The 23,328-nt window shown below is 43.6% G+C and overlaps 2 protein-coding genes across 2 annotated transcripts; one reads left to right on the top strand and one right to left on the bottom strand.

The window, feature by feature from the left end:
* Positions 1-332: 332 nt before the first annotated feature.
* Positions 333-11,130, bottom strand: nes (nestin). Its single transcript, XM_063199325.1, has 4 exons — positions 9,975-11,130; positions 8,185-8,309; positions 6,133-6,212; positions 333-5,074 (listed from the first exon to the last, which is right to left on the bottom strand). Exons 1-4 carry the CDS (start codon positions 10,821-10,823, stop codon positions 1,545-1,547), a joined length of 4,584 nt encoding a protein of 1,527 aa, XP_063055395.1. The 5' UTR covers positions 10,824-11,130; the 3' UTR covers positions 333-1,544.
* A 1,238-nt stretch (positions 11,131-12,368) lies between these two features.
* On the top strand, positions 12,369-19,463 carry LOC134448539 (C-type lectin domain family 4 member A). The gene is made up of 7 exons (XM_063198212.1): positions 12,369-12,632; positions 15,505-15,615; positions 16,080-16,184; positions 17,015-17,161; positions 17,278-17,435; positions 17,823-17,938; positions 19,130-19,463. Exons 1-7 carry the CDS (start codon positions 12,455-12,457, stop codon positions 19,266-19,268), a joined length of 954 nt encoding a protein of 317 aa, XP_063054282.1. The 5' UTR covers positions 12,369-12,454; the 3' UTR covers positions 19,269-19,463.
* The last annotated feature ends 3,865 nt before the right edge of the window (positions 19,464-23,328 follow it).

Consider the following 23,328-nt stretch of genomic DNA (forward strand, 5'->3'; position numbering starts at 1 on the left):
ACTTCAAAATCAAAGTCTCCCTTCAGCTGCCTCTCTCGCCCCATTTGAACCGGTTTCCCTCTGTGTACCACGATGATTGATTTTATTCTGTTATCTGCTGTTTGGCTATTCATATCTTTTCCATTCTGTGTCGATGTTTGTATGTACAACTAGGTCTACTGTATTTTATTTCAACTGACTGCTGTTGATTGCCATTTCAATATAAAATACGTCTTGTCATTTACTTTTTGCTTTCTTTTTACTTTCAAGGCTCTCTGTGACTTCTTTCCACCATGTATTTCATAACACCATGTATTTCATAATAAATTCTCACGCACAACAATTTCTGTGCCAATTGTCTGTTTATTTGAAAGAGTCCAATGTCAAACAATTCATATTGCTTCTTATGATAAGTTGAAACACACCTCACTGGATATTGAAAATGAGTTGGGTAATTATGCAAAATATATCCGAACAAGAGGCTTGCTTAAAAAGTTCTGGTAATACTCTAGCAAGAGGGATGTCAAACTCAGGCCCAGGGGGCAGGGGCCAAATCTGCCCCTCGTGGTCATTTTTGTTTGGCCTGCGGGATTATTTCAAATGTGTAGAAAAGTTAGCCCACATACACCATTTGTACTTGACTTGATAATTAGATTTGGTATGTCATAGGAATATAAGTGAGAAGAGGCCAACATAATACCTTTTTCTTATACAAGAGAATAGGCCATTATGATAATAAGGTAAAGGTACATTTAAGATACCATACATTTGGACATTTTGCCCTTAGTGTTAAGTGCAAGCATGCACCATTTTAACCAATTTAAAAATATATATATTGAGTTCGGCCCACAACTTCATCGCAGATTTTATTTTTGACCCCCTGTGAATTTGAGTTTGACATTCCTGCACTAGCCCAATATGGCTGTAATATACTGTAGAATATACTGTATTTGTATGCTGAGAGTCTGGGGTTAGTAATTATATATATTATGCAGCAATAAAAAAGCCTCAGTCATGTAAGCAATAATTCTCTGAGCCACATTTCAGTAGCAATAGGTACCTTTCCATGCCATGATGACAATGGTTATCTGGACAATATCACTTGTATAAATCATCTTTGTTTCAATAAAACAAGGGATGTTATATTCTGAAATACCACATTCATAAACTTTAAATTGTCAAACTTTTCCTTGCCTGAAAAGTAAAAACAGTGCTGTGGGTGAAATGTGTCTGTGGGAAACACTGCTAAAGACTGGATTTAATAGGCCGGTTTGTTCGGTCTTAGAACCAGGCAACCAGACAATAAAACCAGAGTGGGTATCCAAAGACTGCCTGGAAATTTCGTTTTGGTGATAATTACAACACCATGCTTATGGTGTACAGTGCAAGAGGTACTACATTGCATTACACAGCTTAATGGCTTTGGTCTCCCAGGTGATGTTGAAGTTTTTAATTACTCAAATTAATTAATTTAAAAAAATGTAAAAAAGTGCTTTGGATTTATTTTCACTGGTGGTGGTACGTTTTGTAATTATCTGAATGAGCATAATAATTGTCAATAAAAGCTACTCCTCTCCAGATGACCAGGTGTCTCCTTCATCAGCGGAGTCATCCGACTGTGTTGCATTGGCTTGCTTTTGTCCTTTTCCCTGCAGGGCATCCACCTTGGACTTTCCCTCCTGATGCACCATCCCGAATAATGGCAATTTAGGCACGCTGCTGTATTTCTCTGCCCTCTCGTCGGCCGCCTCTGGAGATGCCCAGGCCTCCTCCTCCTCCTCCCTCCCAAGCCTCAGGCTCTCCCTGGTTTGAAAGGTGACACTCTGCTGGTGTTGCTCCCGGTTAATCTCGTCTGGATCGAATGTGGCGGCCATCTGTCGAGAGGAGCCCCAGAAGTCTGCCTCCATGTTGCTGCTAAAGAAGCTGTGGAGATCATCGTTGTCTTTCCTGTTACGTTTTGGGGGCTCGTCCATGTTCTCGTCTTGGATGATGTCCACCAAGCTCTGAGATGGCCGATTGCCATTGGCCTCTGTGGATGATGGGTGCTCAATGTCTTCCAGAGGACTAAAGGTATCAGCCGCATCTTTCATATCAGCTTCCACCTCAGTGTCAACCTCAGACACACTCTCCTGCCACTGGCCCTGTTCCATGGCATACTCTGATGATTCCTGAGAGGCTGTGGGTAACACATCGCTAGACACTTCAGTGGAGTCTCCTGGAAAATGTTCAAAGGCTCCCTGGAGTCTTGAATGTGCCTGGGACAGCTTGGCGAAGGCATTAGGTGATAAGCATGGGCTGGCATTGGGTGATTCTTCTTCAGTCGAGTGGGATTCATCTTCATTTTCCTCTTCCTCGTCGTCAGAGTTGGCAGTGTGGGGCTGGCTTTCGGGCCTGCTTGGGGGCTCGCTGCTCAGGGAGAGATTGTCTCCAAGATCTGTGTGAGTCAGCATGGACAGTTCTTGGATTTCTTCTTCATCGTTGTTGTATACGAAGAATTCCTCTTCATCGTTTTTGTTGTATACTTTGCCACTGACTGTTAATCTTTCTGTGGAAATATCCTCTGAGGATTCTGGTAAAAGCTCTACTGCATCCTGTGCTGTGGCTAGGGTGGTTGGAATTTGCTCAAGTGGCTCTGCTGCTGCTGAGGTGGAAAATAGAGAGGGCTCATTGTCAGCTTTAGGCTGGTTTTCAGTAGTTGTTTCCTCATTTAAAAGTTGTTCAGTGAGATGGGGCTCGTTTAAAGGCTGCTCAGTTGGCTGCAGTGGATCTGAAGAGGTGGGAATCAGCGCTATCTGGTCTTCAGGTTTTGGCTGTTGTTCAGTAATTGTCTCTCTCTGACTGCCAGGCTCAGTGGTAATGATGTCTTCATTTAAAAGTTCTTCAGTGAGGTTGGGCTGTTTAGTTTTCTTAAGTGGGTTTGATGAGATGGAAAATAGAGTAGTCTGGTCTTCAGGTTTTGGCCAGTCTTCATATGGCTCTCGCTGACTGACACACTCAGTGGTAACGTCTGCACTTAAAAGCTCTTCAGTGTCAGCGGGCTCATTTAAATGCCGTTTGGTTTGATAGGGCACGTCCATCACGCTATCCATAGTCTGCTCTGGGAAGTCTTCCTGTAAAATGCTTGTTTCGCTCTCAGCCTTTTCCTCAGGCATAACGTTTGTGTCCTCTTGTGCCTTCTTGTCATCCATTGTCTCCTCAACGTCTTTCTGTGTTTCATCTACCTCTTTGACATCAATCTGTAGAAGATCCTCTGCCATCTCACTCCTCTCCTCATCTAAGGCACTGATGGTTTCAACAGCAATGGTCTCACTCTCTGCATCACCGTGTTCTTCTTGAAGAGGCATGTAAGGGTTTTCTGAGTGAACATCTCTCACCACAGTCTGAGGGGTGTCACTACCATGCTCTGTCTCATTCATGGCCTCCACCTCAGGCTCCTCAGACAGGTCCTCCATGGTGTCAAACCGCTTGGCCTTGGTGACGGCGCGGTGCTGCCCCGGGCCAGCCTCCCGGTCGTCTTCGCTGTCACTGGAGTCGCTCACGAACGTGTGCGAGGCCTGAGTGTTCACATCCGTGTCGTCACTCTTGTACCGGATCAGTGGTCGAGTGTCGGCGAGCGTGTTGTCCAGAGCGTAGCTGTCCAACTCGCCTGGGTCCGTTCTCCATGACATGGACACGTTTGGCGAGTCGTCAAGGTCCTCGCCATTTTTTTCCTCTTGCTCTTCCTGGCTACCATCTTCATCACCTTCCTTGCCCTCCATTTCTTTGTTCCAGGTGAAGCTATCCTCAGATACAGGCTGTTCCTGGCTGTTAACAACTTGCTCTCGTTCATGAATCATGGGCAGTGTATCTGCTTCAAGATTAATGTTGAAATTGGCATGTGGAATTGAAAACAAGTCATCTTCCAGATCTCTTCCTGTTGAGAGATATTGCTCTGCACTTTCATGCTTTTCCTCTATGATTTCTTCAGTTCCTTCACTTTCAGCGCATAGTTTATCTTGTCTCTCTGTAAATCTTGGTTCATCCTTCTCAACCTCTCTATTCTTTACCACCTCTTCTGGCTTTACAAAGGCCTTATCTTCATATACATTCTCAGTGTCCTGTTCTTTACATTCTAAAGCATTCATTTGGTCACATTCATCATCAACTACATTCTCTCCTGACAGTGTCTGACTCACGTCTGTGTCTCTCTCGGAGTCAAAGAAGTCATTCTTATCCTCTGGTTCTGCCAAATCATTGTCTATTGTGTCAGCATGATCCAAGGGTTTAATGGGTTGGTAAGTCATGCATGTCATCACATCAAGATCACGGTGTTCTGTGTTGACCTCATCTGTTTCAGAAATTTCTGTTTGTTTATCTGTTTTCTCTGTATTCTCCCTGTCTGTGAACGGGTCTTTTTCTGCCCATGTTGCCTGAAATTTCTGTTGTAACTGCATCCACTCTGTGAGGTCATCTGCCGTGTCACTTTCAGGGTTACCTATATCTCCCATGCTTGGTTCTTTTCCTTCTGAGGTGTCTAGCACATCCACTTGCTGTGCATCAAAGTCCTGTGGATCACTAGTGTCACAGGTGGGCAATGTCGAGTGAACCATTGCATCACACATCATACTGACTTCTTTCACAAACATATCAGATGCTTCTGCTGAATGACCTACTTCAGGCTTGTCCTCATCAACCTCCCTCTCGAAGGACTCTTCCATGGGAATGGCGTTAGCTGTTGCGGAGGTGCTGCTGATAGCTGATGCATACGTCACCTCCTCGTAAAGCTCCTCGGGTCTGAAGTGCTCCACGGAATCTCTCCCATTCAGTGAGTCGCCTATGTTTGGCTGGGGCCAGTCCTCCGACTTACGCTCCTTCTCCTCCTCCTCCTCCTCCTCCTCCTCATTCTTCTTCTCCACCATCACATGCTGCTGGTGCTCAGGAGTGTTGCTGATGGAGGTGAAGCTGAGGACAGGGGCGGCAGGCCTGGAAGACGTCAGCTGTGATTTGACTTGGAGGCTCGATCTGATAGCTGTGGTGGTGGAGGGTCTGCTCACGGGAGTGGAGAATTGGGTTTCCTGAAGGTTATGCTTCAGCTCTCGAAGGGTCGGGAACCCATCTGTAAATCAAAGATAAAAAGTCATTCAAGCAGGCAAAAACATGACAACCAGATGAAAAACGGACTAGTTTCGTAAAATTGCATTAGGAGTAGCGTGCCATATCAGGGCTTCAGCCTTGTGACTGCAAATGCCAGCCTGATACCCAACCACTAAGAGAAATGCTACAGAGGAAATCAGATGAAGACATGCATGTCTGAGATGCCCTTCAGGAAAGCAGCTAATGTCTTCCTGTCCCATGCAGTACACACCACAGCAGCAGCCTGATCACTGCTCCTTGGTTAATGTGAGTTCACTCACATGCCACTGAGTCACACGCTCCCAGGGGGAAAATGTCTGCATTTCCCTCAGAGATCAAAATACTGTAGATACAATATTATATATGCTTATAAATACTGTATACTATTCAACTGAAAAATGTGCCTAGAAGCTTCTCTCTTCCGTCTCCTGTCCTGACTTACTAGTGCTCGTTCCTGCCTATTTCCTGCCCACAGTAACCCCCCCCTTAAATCTATACAAGCAAAAAAATCCCTACAGCCAATCCAATGGCTTCTGTGAAATTACCCAGACAAAACCCACCGACCCAATAATCCCAAAGGCCTTATCAGGGTACCCAGTGCTCAGGCTCCAGTACTACAGTGCTGAAATGGAAACCCCGTATTGATCCCCACTTCCTCTCCAGTACAGTATTCGCTTACTGGCAGACGGATTGGTCTACTGACCTATGGAGACCGAGTTAGCCAGCTTGAGTTTCGAGGTTTAATGTGCAGTTAGCATATATGCAGCAGCCTCCTCCACCCATTAGGCCTACTCTAATGAGGTTATGGGACCAGGTCTCCACAGAGCCAGCACATGGTGTAAATTATTCAGTGTGGTTGAGATGAACAGAGACAGTCTGATGCAGAGATGTTTTTTTTCTTTCTTTATCTATTTTTCCCCCCTTTGCAGAGATTTTTCAAAGCTGACATTCAATTAAAGATGCCCTTTTAAAACATATGGTGTGGTGAGTTTAGTAAATTACACGCGTTCCCAAAATAAGAAGATAAGAAACCAAAAATACCTGTGGAGGAGACTGTCTGGGTGCTGTGCCTATTTCTGGGGAATTCGTTGACTTGAAGGCCCTCGCCATCCAGTAACGTTCTGAAACAACACCAAGAGCACGCACGCACACACACACACACACACACACACACACACACACACACACACACACACACACACACACACACACACACACACACACACACACACACACACACACACACACACACACACACACGTAAACAAACACAGATATACGTATATTAGTTTTTGTAGTCTGATGCCTAAATTAGGAGCCTCAATTGAGTTAGTTTATTTTCCACTTTGCTTAACTATTTCAGAACAACATGATATCAATCATAACATCATAGAAGTAAAGGACATTGCCCGGGTAGAGAGACTGGGTATTCAGATGCAAGCCAGCGTTCAGCTGCACATTTTGGGAGTGGGTGAGGGGAGGGCGAGCTCCCCCTCTTTTTGTTGCACTTGGACAACAGGGGCAGGCTGCGCACTCTTGTTATGGAAATGGGCAGACACTTGTGTCATTGTCGGACCATCTGCAGTACGCATGACCCAACGCAACCGCATTTCTCCTTTTATACATGCCACCGTCTGCCTTGCCTGGCCCTTTCACTGAAGCGAAATGAGATGCTCAGCCACAAATATCCCTGTCTCTACTCTGTCTGCTCTGCTCTCCGCTATACACACATACCCACACATGATCCCAGCAGGGGTAAACAACACAGATAACTCATGCACAGATGTTGCATCTCTATTCCACACATTCCAACACAGACACACAGACACAGAGAGGCAGAGGCAGACACAGACACAGAGACAGAGAAATAGACCGAATGGAGGATGTAAAAAGAGACAGGGGGTGGTGAGCAGGAAGAACTAAAAAAACAAAGATACATATGAAGAAGGTATTAGATTACATATCTATCCTTATAGACATTAGATATAAAGCAATTATTTCACTTCAGATACAGACACTTACACACCAACATGAAATGAAACCCTGAGAACAATATGATTAGTCGCAGCTCGTTAGGATCGCTTGATTCCTCTCTTTCATTCCACAATATTGCGTACATTTCTATCAGCACAGCAGTGGATGCAGAGACTCTCCAGGCTAGTGGAGGCGACCGGTTCGACCTCCATTTACCCTCCCCCTGTCACTCTAGACTCCCTGGGCTCTCTCTCTCTCTCTCTCTCTCTCTCTCTCTCTCTCTCTCTCTCTCTCTCTCTCTCTCTCTCTCTCTCTCTCTCTCTCTCTCTCTCTCTCTCTCTCTCTCTCTCTCTCTCTCTCTCTCTCTCTCTCTCTCTCGATGCAGGCAGCAGATGCACAAGTAGGGTCAATGCCGGAGGGGAGGCAAAGGCAGGCAGGCAGGCGCTGATCTAGAGTTACCCCTCAGCCCCCTGAACACAGAGAGCCCCATCTTTTGAAGGGTGTTGACCCACTATCGCTATGGCTATCCAGACTACTATTCCTTGCTTCGATCTGTCAGACCCATTCATCTTCCTGACAGGACTCTCAATGGACCAATGAAAGCAAGAACGCATGACATAGTTCAATAGCTCATCAATACTAGAATAACTAAATAACAGCGAGTCTGAGTGATTTAAAATAATGAGTTACTTTTTGTTGTCTTATATTGATGTAATGGATTGGGGTTTTTTTTATAAATGTTTATATAGGTATATAGGTTTATATAAGTTGTGTCTGTGTTTTACTTGAAGCCCTTTATCAGTGGTGGTGGTTCACAGTGTGAAGTTATGTCTATGTCTGTGTTTTCTTTCCGTGCTTTGCTCTGTACTGGTCTCCTTCTCACCTCTACACTGCTGGGGGAACAGGCTGTCACTGAAGCAGAAAATGAAAAGGAGGGAGAGAGAGAGAGAGAGAGAGAGAGAGAGAGAGAGAGAGAGAGAGAGAGGAAGCAAAAGAGAAAGAAAGAAAGAAAGAAAGAAAGAAAGAAAGAAAGAAAGAAAGAAAGAAAGAAAGAAAGAAAGAAAGAAAGAAAGAAAGAAAGAAAGCGAAAGAGACACAGCGAGAGAAAGAGAAAATCACCTGTAAGTGGCAACCTCCAGCCCCAGAGACATCTTGAGCTTCAGCAGGGTCCGGCTCTCAATGATGAGGTCATCAATCTGCTGCCCGATCTTGGTCTTCTCTTCCTCCAAAGCCTCCACGTGGGCCTGCGAGACGCACAGAAGGCCAAAAGGCAAGCAAGAGTTTAACACCTCTCTGTCGTTGAACTAAATGAAAGCAGGACTGACACAAAATTGGAAGTGATTCAGCCCGGCTATTCAGTATTTCTAAGGGAGACCCCAGGGTGCTCATGTTTTGACAGACCTCACACAGACACGTAAGACTGCACGCCAGCCTTAAAAGCCAAGTTCTGGTGTGAAAGGCTTTTCATTTGACATTTTGGGACTGCACGTAACAGCTTGCTGGGGTCACAGTGACAACACGGGTCATACTGAGAGCATCCTGAAAACAAAATCACTTTTCACTAGTCTCAACATCTCAGTTTTCGAGTTTTACTCTGCCAAATGGTAAATGTGTGTAATATCATGTTTTTGCCGCTTGACCATGTCAATTGTATGACTTAATTTTAGTTTGGCTTGACACTGTACGTACAGCACTTTGGCTAGTTCCCACAGCTTTTAAATGTCCTTTATAAATGAATCGTACAAACATACTTACTATCAAAAAAATGTGAAAATATTAGCTAAACTGAGTGAAAATAGAATGTAACGATTGGACTGTGTTTTTGGCTGAGAGAGTGGGTCAGTTCTGAGACTAGGCCTACCATTGCCCTCTCCCCCAACACAACCAATGCTGACCTGAAGTGAACTCAGAGAGAGAGGGAGAGAGACGAGGACAACCTCCCCCTCACCGACTGGACAGCTGTTGGTTCACACTTCATCTGTAGTTCAGATTTAAATGTGTATTCTTAGTTTGATCTACTTAGTGCAGTCTTAGTTTGAATTCTTTGAATTAATCATTTGAATGGTTTACCACACTGGTAATAAATATGTATTCAAGTTTAAATGTTGGTGCCTCTAGTCCTGTACATAAAGACCAGTCCACTTGTGATAATGGAAATGCACAAAACAAATATGATTCTTAGATAGGGCTATTAATAAAACTGCACAACAGAGATGTATGGCAAATGGGCATAACAGAACTGCTAACTGCATGTTCTTTTGTTATGCGACACGAGCCTGAAAATTATTTTGGCTTCTGTTTTGGCATAAGAAGTTATAATACTGTTACTGGCCCTCATTCATGCTTTTCTCTCGATGTACGCTGGCAGGAAATCCTGTTATTATGGAAGTCATGCGGCCCTGTTTCTTAATATAATGCTTATACTGGGTTCTTTTGTTACTCGAGAGATTTTTTGTTTTAGGTGAAAAATATTGTTTCTAAATATCCAATGTCATTTTGATTTCTTTCTGGAATGGTTTTACTGTATGTCTAACTGCCCTGTAACCATATTCAAACCACAGGCACATGTGGTTTCTCATGATTAGAGAAAAAGTGTTTCTGGCAGTGTCTGTGAAACCCCTTATTGTAATCCATCATGTAATCTGATAAGATTTTAACATTACAGTAGTGTGTTTAATTTTCTAATTCTAATTTGATGTCTAAATTGCATTTATTTGTCATGAAATTGCTATGACATACATTTCTTACACTGTAAAAACTGGAAATGCAACTTTTAGTATTTGACACTCAGAAAAGTGATCTTTAGCTGTGATTTGACAAGTCCAATTTTCGTCCATTCTCAAAGACTTACAGGGTTATGGTAGAGATTTGAGATTTATGTAAGATTTAATTGATTTGATCCCCCTCACCTGCATCTGGTTGACCTCCTGACTGTGTCTGTCCCGCTGCTGGCCCGCCTGTCTCTCCAGCATCTCCTTCTTGGTGCGGACCGCCTCCAGGTCCTTCGCCAGGCCCTGTAGCCTCAGCTGATTCTCCGTCCTCTCCTGTGTGATCTGGACAAGACGGGCCTTTGCCTGACCCACTGAGTCCTCCATCCTGTCCACCTGCCTCTGGTACGTCTCGGCTGCCTCCCTCCACGCCTGGGCAGCCTTCTGCGAGTACTCGAGCCCCAGGCTTTGAACTCTGCTGCTCTGGGCCTGCATGATGTCTGTGCGCAGCGCTGCTGCTAGTGGTGGTGCCTGCACGGGCCTCACGTGGGCCATGGACTCCTTCAGGCATGTCATGTCCTCCTGGTGCACCTGCTCACGGAGGACCAGCTCCCCCTCCAGCTGGCTCACCTTGTCCTTCAGCCAGGCCTGCGCGCGCCGCTCGTCCTCCATCTCCTTCCTGCTCTCCAACAGCCTGCCCTGGGCCTGGGCGCGGGCCGATGCCACCCTCTGCCTCTGCTGGGCCACCGACTGGAGCTCGGCGCTCAGGTTCTCCATCTCCAGCTCCACCTTGTCCTTCTCCCTCCAGGCCCTGTCCAGCTCGGTGCGGGCCTCCTGCACGGCGGCCTCCAGGGCCCTGCGCTGCTGGGCGCGGGGCTGCTGGTTCTTGCGGAGCACGTGGATCTCGTCGCGGAGCAGCTGGTTCTCCTCCTCCAGGAACTTGACGCGGCCCAGGTAGGTCTCCAGCCGGCGGTTCAGGTCCAGCATGTCCTGCTTCTCCTGGCCCATGAAGGTGAAGCCCTGGGGCAGGCGGACGGTGGGGCTCTCCATGTTGTGTGCGGATCAAAAAACAGATGCTGTCCAACAGAAGAGATGCAGAGAAAGAGAAAGAGAAAGAGATGATCCCCCGTCAGCGTTTTTCTCTTGCCTCCTCTGGTCTTCTTCCACACTGTCTGTGGATCTATGTGCCTGTCTTTTGTTTCAGCTGGAGGGCAGAGACGGAGACAGAGAGAGAGAGGGTCAGATCATGTCTCGAGGTTGAGTGCCCTAGTGAGAGTGACCCATGGTGAGAGGCTCCTTTCTTTTTAGAATCAATCGAGTGAAGGAGGGGATGGGTGGGCTGACCAGGAGCAGAGGCAGAGGCAGGGGGAGGGGAAGGGAGGGGTCCCTTAGATGGAGATGGACAGTGTGAGCATGGGTGGGGCGGGGCGGGATGGAGGAAGAAGGCAGTGTAGTGATGTCATTGTGGAATTAACCCTCCCAGTTCTGCTGGTATGGGATATCCTGCCCTCACTGCTGTTTCATACCGCGTGGTTTAGTTCAAGACAGCGATGCAACTGGTTTCATAACTTTATTATTTTGGTTCTTTTGTCACTGCATTGTTTTGAGAGATATTTTTACACTCTCTTTGTTTGATGTTTAATCATCCTGGGGAGACAAAACAGTGATAACAATGTGAAGACAATGAACACCTCACCATTTTACTGACGATGTAGAACTTTTTTTAGAATTGCTTTTGATCTCGGTGATCTATTCAAATAAATATGTTAGTAAGTGAATCAAGGTACCACCACACACTGGTACGTGATTACATGGCAAAACTTGTTTGCCTCATTGTAACCATTATGATGAAATAAAACAACATGGCAATTCCCCATCTCCAACACAAGTATTAAGACACCTGCCCATCTGCCTCAGAGCCGTTTATGTATGGCTCTGATCGGTCTATGTTTACTGCTCCCTCTTGTGGTGATAAGGGAGAATTAAACTTAACATGGTAGGCCTATCACTTGGTCCCGTGATAGAAATTAACTTACCATACCTGGTAGGCTACCACTTTACCACATTATAGATTTTTTTTTGCTAAAACATCAACCTCTCCGGTCAACTCAAATTGTCATCAATATCTTAATGTATCTGAGTTTTATTCTATGAAAAAATGAATGTTACATAAAATGAAAACAAAATAGGCCTATATATTTGTAAACAGATCAATAAACCAAAGCACATTTTCCATAAAGAAAATGTGATTTTGAGACCTATTTGAGATGAAGAGAAAAGGCCTGTTTCAATCCATCGAAGCCAAACACATGATTTACAAAAGTTGTAATGTACCCTAAAGGACCTATAAAAGTATTATTCAATACATGATCATGATGAGGGTGTAGTGTAGTGTGTAGAGGAAGTGGTTTGACAGTGCAGGTAATGAACTGCTGGTTTTAATCAACACTGCCAGCACAGCAGTGCCATTTAGAAGGCCTCGCTAGCTGCCACACTCTGCTACTCAGCAGCCGTTGTCATGGTTGTGTCATGCTCTCCAAAGCCAATCTCATTGTGTGCACCGTGTGGTGTGCTGTGGTGTGCTGTGTGATCCCAATGACAAGTGAGCTCTGTGGGAGCCCTGCAATGGAAGAGAAGCCTCCGAAGGGAGTAAGCTCCGCTACTTTTTACACACTTAGTACATGATGCAAGCGTCGACGTCGGAAAATGTGGAGAAGAGGGTGCTTGAGTTTACCGGTTTGACTGAATATTTCCCTGTTGGCAATGACGCTTTGGGCAGTGAGACGGAAAACATGGATGATGACTTGGGCTACTCAAGTGTGCTACTTGTCAAATCAGAAGAGAAGAGAAAGGCAAGAGGTGAGTGCTTTCAATTCAGCTTTCATTTGTGTTTTAACACTGGAGTTTTTTTCACAATTGCTTTTAAACAACATGGATCTTGCTGTATTGATACTAGACTGTTAGATATCATGTTTTAATTATTGGTCTAATGAATCTATAATGAACTACAGAGTATCGAAGCACAAGCTTGACACAAAAACTGCATGCATACAGTAGGCCTTGAAGGGGCAGTGCTGCATAGGCCCACAATGTGCACAAAACATCTTGAAAATATCAGACCACCTGTCTTCCACAATGTAACAGCAGACTTGCAAATAAGTTAAAGAAGTTACAGATAAGGCGTGCAGGATGCAATACTAAAGTATGCAATATTAGCAGCAATGACTCTGGGTTACTGCTCTACAGGGAGTCATGAGTAGTGCACGGTTCAAAGTGTCGTTACAGTGGAGCAGTGCGGCCTTAACCCAATAATGCACATCAGTGGCACGCTGTAAAAGTCTTTCAAAGTTAAATACCACAGAACTACACTACTATGACATAGCACAAGGCCTTTAGTAATACACTATGACTTGGTCATTGCCATTCGGTTAAAGCAGATTTATAAGTTCAGCATTAAGTACAGTGGTACAGCTGAGTACAGTATATCGACACATTAATGAAGAGATATTACATTTTGAACATAAAGACGACCACTACATTGTAACAGTAATGATACAATAGACTGACTCTGTGGCCACACATAGGCACACTAGCAACTTGCACAAGTAGCTAAACATCCATCTTAAAGCGCAGGTGCATGTCCACTTCAGGCCAGGGGCTTGTGTGTTGAAAGATCCGGGAGTGTGTGTGAGTGTGAGTGTGAGTGTGAGTGTGAGTGTGCGTGTGTGTGTGTGTGTGTGTGTGTGTGTGTGTGTGTGTGTGTGTGTGTGTGTGTGTGTGTGTGTGTGTGTGTGTGTGTGTGTGTGTGTGTGTGTGTGTGTGTGAGAGAGAGAGAGTGTGAGTGTGAGTGTGAGTGTGTGTGTGTGTGTGTGTGTGTGTGTGTGTGTGTGTGTGTGAGAGAGAGAGAGAGAGAGAGAGAGAGAGAGAGACAGAGACAGAGACAGAGACAGAGACAGAGACAAACAGAGAGACAGACAGAGAGTCAGACAAAGACAAAGAAACAGAATAACAGTCAGTGGCGTCAATGTGGGGGGAGAGGGGGGTAGAGAGATCAGGACAGGGAGACAGGTCAGCGTCCTGACAGCTTGGGGGACAAAGCCATCTCTCTCAAGGCAGCTGCCCCTGGCTCCCAGGCTCTTTAGCCTCCTTCCTTACGGAAGCTCTTGCTCCCACAAATTGCTCCCACCATCCTGTCTGCTAGCTGTTTCTGGCAGGACACAGTGCATACCTCATACAATACCATGATGCAATTAGCCAGGATGCTCTCCATGGTGCCTCAGTGGAAGGTGCACACGAGGGGGCCTTGGCCTCTACTTCTCCAGTGCTTTGCAGTGAGTATTGGCCTGTTGGGCCTTGCTGGCCACATGATACAGGGTTCTATGACCTGGAGAGGTTGTTAGTTGATGTGTATACCTGGCCCTGCCGTGTCCAACCGGGCACTCGTCTACCATGCGGCTGACCCGGGTTCGATTGCCGACCCCTCCCCATCTTTCTCCCCTGTCCACCTCTCACACTGTCCTGTCAAATAAAGTCGAAAAAGACAAAAAAAAGAGATGTGTAGACCTAGGTTGGTGTTGCTTAGGCCTACTATGTCCACAGCAGCACTATTCAGAAGTCTATGGTAATCTCCTTCATTTTCTACTGACAATAAAATTGATATCGTATTGTATCACATCGTTTCGTAACATTCTCGACAATGTGAAAATGAGAGGTTCCCCAAAGAAGCATCAGTGTGACAATCCCTAAAGGTTCGCTGAGGGGCCTAAATGGTCTCTAAAGAACCAACATTTGGCACATTGGTTCGGGAAGAACGCTGAGGTGTTCTTGTAAGTTTCTCAAAGAACCCATGAACCCAAAGGGATCTTTGAAGAACCCTTCGATTGCCCTTAAAGCTCTCTAAGGAACCGTGGGGTTCTTCCCAGAAATTTAAAAGGTTTTTCAGAGACCTTTTAGGGTTCCTAGCAGAACGTTTTGGTTTCCCCAATGATGTAACTGAAGGCCCCTTGAGGAATCATCACGTTTTTAGATGCATCCTAGCATCTCTATAAGAGGCTATGTCCGTTCGTCGGTCGGTCTGTCTGTCCGTCTGTTGGTCCGTCTGAAACGCATTCTTTCAATTGTAATTCCCTCCTGTGTCCACAAGGCGGCAGTGCATAGACGGACACATCTTTTTCTGCCTGTCTGACGTTTTACAATGTGAGTTCAGGGAGAGGTTGTTGCTGTCACTGCATCCCTCAAGCAGGTGGTTCCCCTCACACCTCACAAGTACGGCTCATCACCATCAATCGTGTTGTAATCCTTCACAGTTCACATTTATGTCACAGTTGCATCATCTGCAAGCTTGATGGAGAGCTGAGCAATGTGCAGTGTTGCCAGATTGGGCGGTTGCCCGCCCAACTGAGCTACTTGGGATGGCCGTCTGCGAGTAAAAATGGGAAAAATTGGCCATTTGGCGTTTTTTTTCCTGCCGTTTTATGCCCATAGACATCAATGTAATTTGTTGAAATTAGGCGGAATTTAGCGCATTTTGGCGTTTTTTGAGAACCTTTTGGGCGGGATTTGATCAGACACATCTGGCAACACTGGCAATGTGTGACAGTGTGTAGTCATGGGTCACCAGTGCCTTACATGACATACTAATGTAACTATTAAACAATTAAATAAATGAGTATTTATTTTGTTTAATCAATTAAGTAATTTAGTAACAATTTAACTGTTTCTCCCTCCTTAGAGGAACAAACTCTGGAAATACAGAGTATCTCCGAGGTCACGGAAGTCAAGAAAACCTTCATGCAAGCAGAGCCCATTGCCAGCAAAAAGAGAGTTCGGAAGACAAAGAGAGGTTGGTGACAGACCATGCAATTTCCAGTGTTGTAAAGCCAATATGCATCTACAGTAGTAACCCTATTGTGTAAAGAGGGAAGGAGAACAACAGTGAAAATGTCATAAAACAGCTGATGACACAAAAGATCCATCTCATTGTGAAGTACATTCATATTGCTGTACGTACATTCTTCTACCCCAACTTATACTTATTCTTCTACCCCAACCCCCCCAACTCCACCTCCACCCTCAAACACACACACACACACACGTGCACACACACACACACACACACACACACACACACACGCGTGCACACACACACACACACACACACACACACACACACACACACACACACACACACACACACACACACATGCACACACACACAAAATCACACAATCACACACACACGCACAATACAATACAATACAATACAATACAACCTACACATGCACACACACACACCTCCCGCTGTAGGTGATGCCCCTCCATCTGAGCGTTCCCAGTGTCACTGCTGCGTGGTGTTCTTTTGGCTCCTGACACTGGGGATCATGACCATACTAGGGGCGGCCGTGGCCTTCTGTAAGTAAGCTTATGCATTATACAAAATATTTGTAGTTATTATATTAATTATATTTGAGTAGGCCTATATAATTTGAGTTATTATATTAATATAATTATTATATTACATTAATGCAATTGTAATATAATATAATATAATATAATATAATATAATATAATATAATATAATATAATATAATATAATTTATATTATATTATATTATATTATATTATATTATATTATATTATATCCATGTTGTTTTCAACTTCAGCTCCAAGAGGGCCAAATGAAAAAATCACTGGATTTTCAGGGGACAACATAAACATCCATTCAACAACTTGAACAACTTCTAAGTCAGCGTCTGCAGGAAATTTTAAATGGCTTTAAACCATCTGACCTGTGGGCTGCTTGTTGAATAGGCCTGGTTTATTGAAAGAAAGAACAAAACATGTCGGTGTTCAACAGTTTTCCCTCATGCTTTCTCTTCCCAGATGTGCTCTCTGTGTCTTAGTTAGAATAGAACTTGTCCAGCGAAAAATCGCTGCGAAAAATCGTGCTTGGTGTGCAAAGACCTTTAGTATTATTGCCCTGGAGACACATATACAGGTTTTTCAGGATTTTGAGATTTTGGCTGTTTTATTACAGTAAAGAGTGATGTGATGTGAGTCACCCAGTCAGACCATCAGAAATCTCATGTGACAGAAGTTTAAATTTGTCACCAATGCCAGTGCAAAGGTGTTTTGTGCAACTGGGCCAGGACAACAAATGTGTTGGACATTTTCACTCAATATGAAAATGAAGAATCTTAATTATGCAGTAGAAGTATGATTGTTTTTATCCTGTTTTTCAGTGCTGATTCATTTGATTCAACTGCAGCAGGAGAAGGAAGCTCTGAAGGTAGAGCGTGATTATCTCAATGGGACCCTTGGAGTCATTTTCCAGTTCAGCAATTTTCAAGTTGACCATTTCTGTCCGATCTTAGACAATTGTACACAAGGTGAGAGAAATGGAGCTTACTTTGATAACAGTAGACACATACAGTAGGCTACCTAGTATTGTACGTGACCAATCGACTAATTTGGTCCAAATATCATTTGTCTTTTCAAAATACAGAGAGGAAGTGTTATAAACCTTGCAAAGAGAGGTGGGTATACTACCAATCAAGCTGTTACCAATTCATCTCCTCTGACTGGCCGAACTGGGAGAGCAGTCAAAACCACTGCAATTCGATTGGTGCCCACTTGGTTGTAATTGACACTTTAGAGGAACAGGTAAGAGAACATGCTGCCTTTGTACGGGCGCAAGTAATTCTTCAAAACTCAAAATACTTCAAAACTAATGTCCTCATTATCAACTTGGGTGAAGACAGTTGTATTGGACGTTCATTTAACAATCAAACCACAAATGTGATATACAGTATCTGGAAAAAATATTAGGCCTTCTGACACGTGGAAATGTGTCTATGTGCCAAATTTGATCTGACAACAGCTACTTTTCAGATCGATCATATTTGGCCAAAAACTGATGTTAAGTCAACAATGATGAAAGAGGATAGAGGAAAGGACGCAAGTTTGGAGAAATGACTTGCCCCCATAAGTTGAGCAAAGAATCTGTTCTAATGTTTTTAACGCTCTGACACATATTCATATCTGTATTAGGCCTTCATCAATAATCACACCAAGGATATGGACAATGAAGGAAATGGATACTGGATTGGTTTATCGAGACACGATGACAAATGGCAGTGGGTGAATGGCAGTGATCTCATTGGAGGGTAACTCAGGCTAATCATGCACAGGCCTTGAGGCCTACATACATAGAGGTAGAAAATAACACTAGAGAGGACCCCGCCCCCCTTTTTACGGCAATCTGTAGCGGCCATTATCTGTAGGTAGATCAGAGAAATGGAAATTAACGGAGAACGAGGCTCACCTCTGTCAAAAATGGCTTAATCTTGTGAAAATGTCCATCAACACACTATACAAGGACAATAGTTGAAGTGTGTTGCTAACTATGTTCATAAAATATATTATTTGATTTTTAAATGTATTTTATCGACTCATATTATTTAAGTAGATATTTAGCCTGACATTTCAAATCTGGTCTTTGATTAAAGTGTTACTTCATATTTACACAGTTTTAGTTAATTTCTTGACAGGGGCGGGCGTGTTCTCCATTGACTTGCATTGCCTGAAAGTACCTACACTACCTACGGAAGTTGGGAAGCTCCAGCTGCCATTTCCCAGTGCTGTCGCAAATTGCTGTGTCCTCTCTAGTGTTATTTTCTACCTCTATGCCTACATACCTGGAAGAGTGACATTAGCTGCGCTCACATGGTCAATTGCTACGTTTACATGAGACATTTAATTTGGAATCAACTTACTTTAATTCTGAATAAAGGTTAATTCCGCTTTGAAAACATCATGTAAACACTTCACATTTCGGAATTAAATGAAAGATCAGAGTAAATTCGACCGAACTATTTAACTCGGAATTAAAAACGGCATGTAACCGTAGCCAATATCTGTTTTTTGGGACTTAATACAGTTAAAATCGTTGGCTGGGGTTTATAAAGGTGGTAAAGTGTCTTATTTTTCATGTTAAGCGTTGTCTTGCTTTAAGACAAGTTAAAAGAGGGAGTATGTAGCTAAGCTAGTGAAAGTCAATGGATCACTGTAGCATATAGCATGGATGCTATATGCTACAGTGATCCATTGACTTTCACTAGCTTAGCCACATAAATATAATGTGACCTCTCTAAACTAACTACCTAATGTAATTGGTTTAAATATCTATGATGCTTATATTTGACTGAGTACATGAGGCCTATTTAATCGCTTTATACATTTAATCGAAATGAATGCGCCCATCTCAACATGTAAATATGATTCTACATCCTACACTTTCTCTGACATAATGGGCATTCATATTGCATTTCATACAAATCGTATTATTTTCTTTTCAGGTATTGGATTACTAACGAATGGTATAACTGTGTGGCAACCATGCCTAGCACTGACCCCTCGAGGAGCTGGAAGGCCAAACACTGTGCTGGAACAAACAGGTGGATCTGCGAGATGGAGGCAACTATATGGCCAGACTGACCACACAGATGTTGTTGCTTTGGATTCAAAATAACTCGCTGATGTAACGTTTAGTGAAGATTCTTTATGTATTTCTATCATCAACTTGGTTCTGTTATAAAGAGAAATTATTGACCTCCCTGATTCACATTGAAGATTGTGAGTTACAAATCTGTGTGTTGAAAAAGAAATAAAAAAGACAAGAAATTAAAAAAAGAAATAGTATTATTCCACTTGCAAGATTTACAGTGTCCATCACACAGCAAGCTTAGCCTGGGAAAACCCATGCTGCTTTGCACAATCGTTCCGATCTGAAAGACCACATGCAGTCTACCCTCAGGGGGTAGAGAGGGTACCATATCATGGTCCCTGTCTCTCTTCAATCAGAGAGCAGGGAGGCGTGGAAAGGCGATGACTGCAGTTTCTTTGAATAGATACAACTGACTAGCCTGGTGAACCAGCGCCACCCGCTGGACGGCATTTAGTCTGGTTTATCAGGCTAACAACTGACACCATTTTATGCCAAATGATACACATTCGCAATGCCCAGTAAACAGCCATTGTCAATTGTAAACCACACACCCCCTATGGGATTTACAGTAGCCTAAGCCAGTCTCCAGACATTATCTCACTTGTGATTAGGTCTGGTGATAATCAGGCAACAGCAGGCTTGCAGGTCTTCACAAAGAAGAAGAATCAGACAACGTCTCAAGTCCAGACAAAAAAAAATGCAGATATAGTTTTTTGATTTGGGGCTGAATGTGTTGCTTAAATCAGTTTCATCAGCATCTGTCATGCAGGCCCTGCAAGGGCACTGCTCCAGTACGCCATACCATGTAGGGCAATGTTGTCAAGGTGCTGCCCGGGTTAAATCTGGCCTGGGACATTTCCTGTCACAATCTCCTGTCATCACTCTTCTGCCCTGTGTGACATTAAAGGCAAAAAAGGACCCACAGTATGTCTTTAAAAAGGGTGAATAGACTGTATGTGAACAAAGGTTCAAGTCCATCAACCAACTATCATTGAAGTACCTTGTGATGGCTCTGTCCCCCACACTAATATTGGCCAGGTGCTGTCAAGGATATGGGGTTTTAATTAAAAAATCCAACAGTCAAATTGGAGTTGTTCGCCTGTATAACGGTTATGTAGAGAGCATGAGGTATTGGGGTATACGTGTGCATGTGCTGTAAAACACAGGGGGTTCAGAACTAGAGAGAACTAGGAGTGAATATGTGTTTGGGGTGACCTAATCACAGGGTCTGTTTTATGATATGCATTTTGTGCTCAGCTGTGTGATAACAGAGCAAATGTATGTTTGTATGTATGTTTGTTTGTTTATTATTAAACAATGTGAATGCTACACAGTAGTTACACAGTGTTTGAAGGAAGTAACTCAACTTCCTTTTGTGACCACATTAGATCCGTTTTCACACATCAAGTATCCGCCCAAAATGTTGTGGATGGTGTGGTGGCGTTGACTGGTTTAACTAGAGACGAAAATATTTTAGTTTTAACTGAATACAACAATTTTGTCCATAATACTTTGGCCAGTGAGGTATTAGGAGACATGGAAGATGAAGTGTGCTACTCAAGTGTGTCCTTTGTCAAATCGGAAGAAACAAAGGCAAGAGGTAAGAGTCTTCCCTTCAGTCAATGAATTCTCATTCAATAGGTGTTAAGTCATCACTACATCATGTCAATGTTGATTTCAAGACCATTATTTAAGAATTTGGCATGTCAAGTTTCTCCTAATGTAGAATTCTGTTCTTCAAAATTATTGTCAGCACAACCATGCGTTCCAGAGACTAGTATAGCAAGCCTGCTGTATGAAGTGTCAAATACAATAGTACAATGTGAGAAACAGAAACAGAGAAAACCGAGAAAGGAGGAGAGGGGCAGCCTAAAAGGCCTACAGTACAAGAGGAAGGATGTCATAATGTGAACATTGCTCAATACCATATGGTGTGGTGTAAGACATAGGCTAAGTGTAGAATGGCCAAAACACAGCCGAAGAGGGTTGGAGGGGAGTAGAATGCAAAATATTATTGATACAGTGGTGGAATATTGCACTTGGGTATTGAATATTGTTATTGTTCATGTGCATTTTGAACAGCAGTGGATATGCAAAACATACAGAGAGAGAGAGAGAGAGAGAGAGAGAGAGAGAGAGAGAGAGAGAGAGAGAGAGAGAGAGAGAGAGAGAGAGAGAGAGAATAAAGGGTATGCAAAAAAGTGTGAGAAACAATAGAGTAGGAAGTAAATATGAGGAAGAGTACAACTTCAGGGTTCTTTCCCTTCTGAGCACCCTTGATGAACCTAAGCTCCCTCTAAGAAGCTGATAACATACTCTATATGGCTATTTTTCAAAATGTATTAGTTTTGGCCTCCCGTTTACACATAAACAGAGTTTTAGAATGCACATGTCAAAACTCCCATTTAGGAGCCTAAAACGTACCTCTCACAGTGGAGTTTTTAATTGTATCCACATACCATGTTTACACGTAAATGGATAAAAAATATCCACATTTAAAATATCTGCATACATACGTGTAGCCAGCACCTAAAAGGACGGCATGATGAACAGGTGTCGGAGATGAAGTTGTAATAATCACTGTGATGTTGAACGGTATGGTAGAACTATCGATTGAGTCCAGGCAGGGAGGGAAGTGGGGAAATTATCATCTTCTCTCCAGTTCTGATGATATCTGGACTCTCCTTGTTGGCCATTGTACAGCCAGCAAGCCAGCTTTGCACAGCCAGAGAGGGCGAAAACCAGCTCATTTTTGATTGTGGCCTGTGAGAACATGTGCGACAGGAGGTTGGTATGCTTCCTCACACTGCTGGACATTTTTTTACAAGGCAGATGTGTTAAACATATATAGGTGCAAGAATAGCTGGTTGTATGTATGTACAGTAGTAGGCCTACTGTATAAACAAAGCACAGACCATTACACACCTAAAAGCAGAAGTGATTTCTCCACTTACTAAACATCTATAGAAGAGCAACATACAGAAACACAGAATGAAGAGACAGTGTACAGTGGAGTGAAGAAAACAAACATCCAAGCGGGTGCCAGTCCCAGCCAACCAGCAGGTGGGTTACACAACAATGGGTGTTCCAGTGGTTTAAAATGATGTGCATACACTACGTGTGTGTGTGTGTGTGTGTGTGTGTGTGTGTGTGTGCATGGGCGTAATTTTAGGGGGGGATGGTGGGGACATGTCCATACCACTTTTGAGATAAACCTAGCTTTTCCACCACTTTTTCCACAAATATAATGCAAAAACAGCATATCCGGACAATTTGCCATTGAAATGTCCCCACCACTTTTCGAGCCAAACCTACACCTTTGCGTGCGTGTGTGGTACGGCCAGAAGTCTGGCAATACATTGCTTTAGCATTGCTGCCGACAAATTAAAACCAAAAGACATAAATTGTGGTTGAACATCAGTTGATAACAATGGCCAAAACAGCATGGTAAACATTGTTTGACAACACTGATGGAAATGTTGCCCTTAACCCCCATAAGAGTTGTCTGACTATGCCTCAGCATTTACAGTAGCAGAGTACAGTAAATGGCAACGATAACATATGTCGAGGATGTGCTGCATTACCACAATAATGACTGGTCAGTTCATTGATTTCCCCATCAGATGACGCCCCTCAGCCTGGTCGTCCCCGATGTCACCGTGCTGTGGTGGCCCTTGGGGTCCTGACCGCAGTACTCTTTGCTGCCCTGGTGGCATTGGTCACTTACTGTGAGTATTTCAAGCTTGAATGAGCATTGTGTCATTGTGTTTACTGTGTTGGTCTAAAACCATTCTTTACCTCAGAGCGTCTCAGAAATAAAAATGTGACTAAAGAAATAAAATGTGTGTGTGTGTGGTGTGATGTGATGATTAAAAGTTATCACCAGGTTGCATCTAATCCTTGCCCAATTGAATTGCAGCAGGCAGGCTGTCACTACCCTTACCAATTGTTCTGTGTCATGAAGAGGAATTTAGACTATAATAAAAATTAAGTTGAACTAAGATGGGAGCTATGAAAGCTTTTGTTTATTTTTTTCAGTTCAGATTGCCA

This window comes from Engraulis encrasicolus, chromosome 5 (assembly GCF_034702125.1).
Source record: "Engraulis encrasicolus isolate BLACKSEA-1 chromosome 5, IST_EnEncr_1.0, whole genome shotgun sequence".
NCBI classification, from domain to species: domain Eukaryota; kingdom Metazoa; phylum Chordata; class Actinopteri; order Clupeiformes; family Engraulidae; genus Engraulis; species Engraulis encrasicolus.

Bases quoted from the DNA above. Each gene is read 5' to 3' on its own strand.
- nes (XM_063199325.1), bottom strand. From the start codon at position 10,823: ATGGAGAGCCCCACCGTCCGCCTGCCCCAGGGCTTCACCTTCATGGGC. The intron at 8,310-9,974 runs GTGAGGGGGATC...TGCGTCTCGCAG, and splicing joins AGGAGGTCAACCAGATGCAG to GCCCACGTGGAGGCTTTGGA. The intron at 5,075-6,132 runs GTATTTTTGGTT...TTTGATTTACAG, and splicing joins CCAGACAGTCTCCTCCACAG to ATGGGTTCCCGACCCTTCGA.
- LOC134448539 (XM_063198212.1), top strand. From the start codon at position 12,455: ATGATGCAAGCGTCGACGTCGGAAAATGTGGAGAAGAGGGTGCTTGAG. The intron at 16,185-17,014 runs GTAAGTAAGCTT...CCTGTTTTTCAG, and splicing joins AGGGGCGGCCGTGGCCTTCT to TGCTGATTCATTTGATTCAA. The intron at 17,162-17,277 runs GTGAGAGAAATG...TTCAAAATACAG, and splicing joins CTTAGACAATTGTACACAAG to AGAGGAAGTGTTATAAACCT.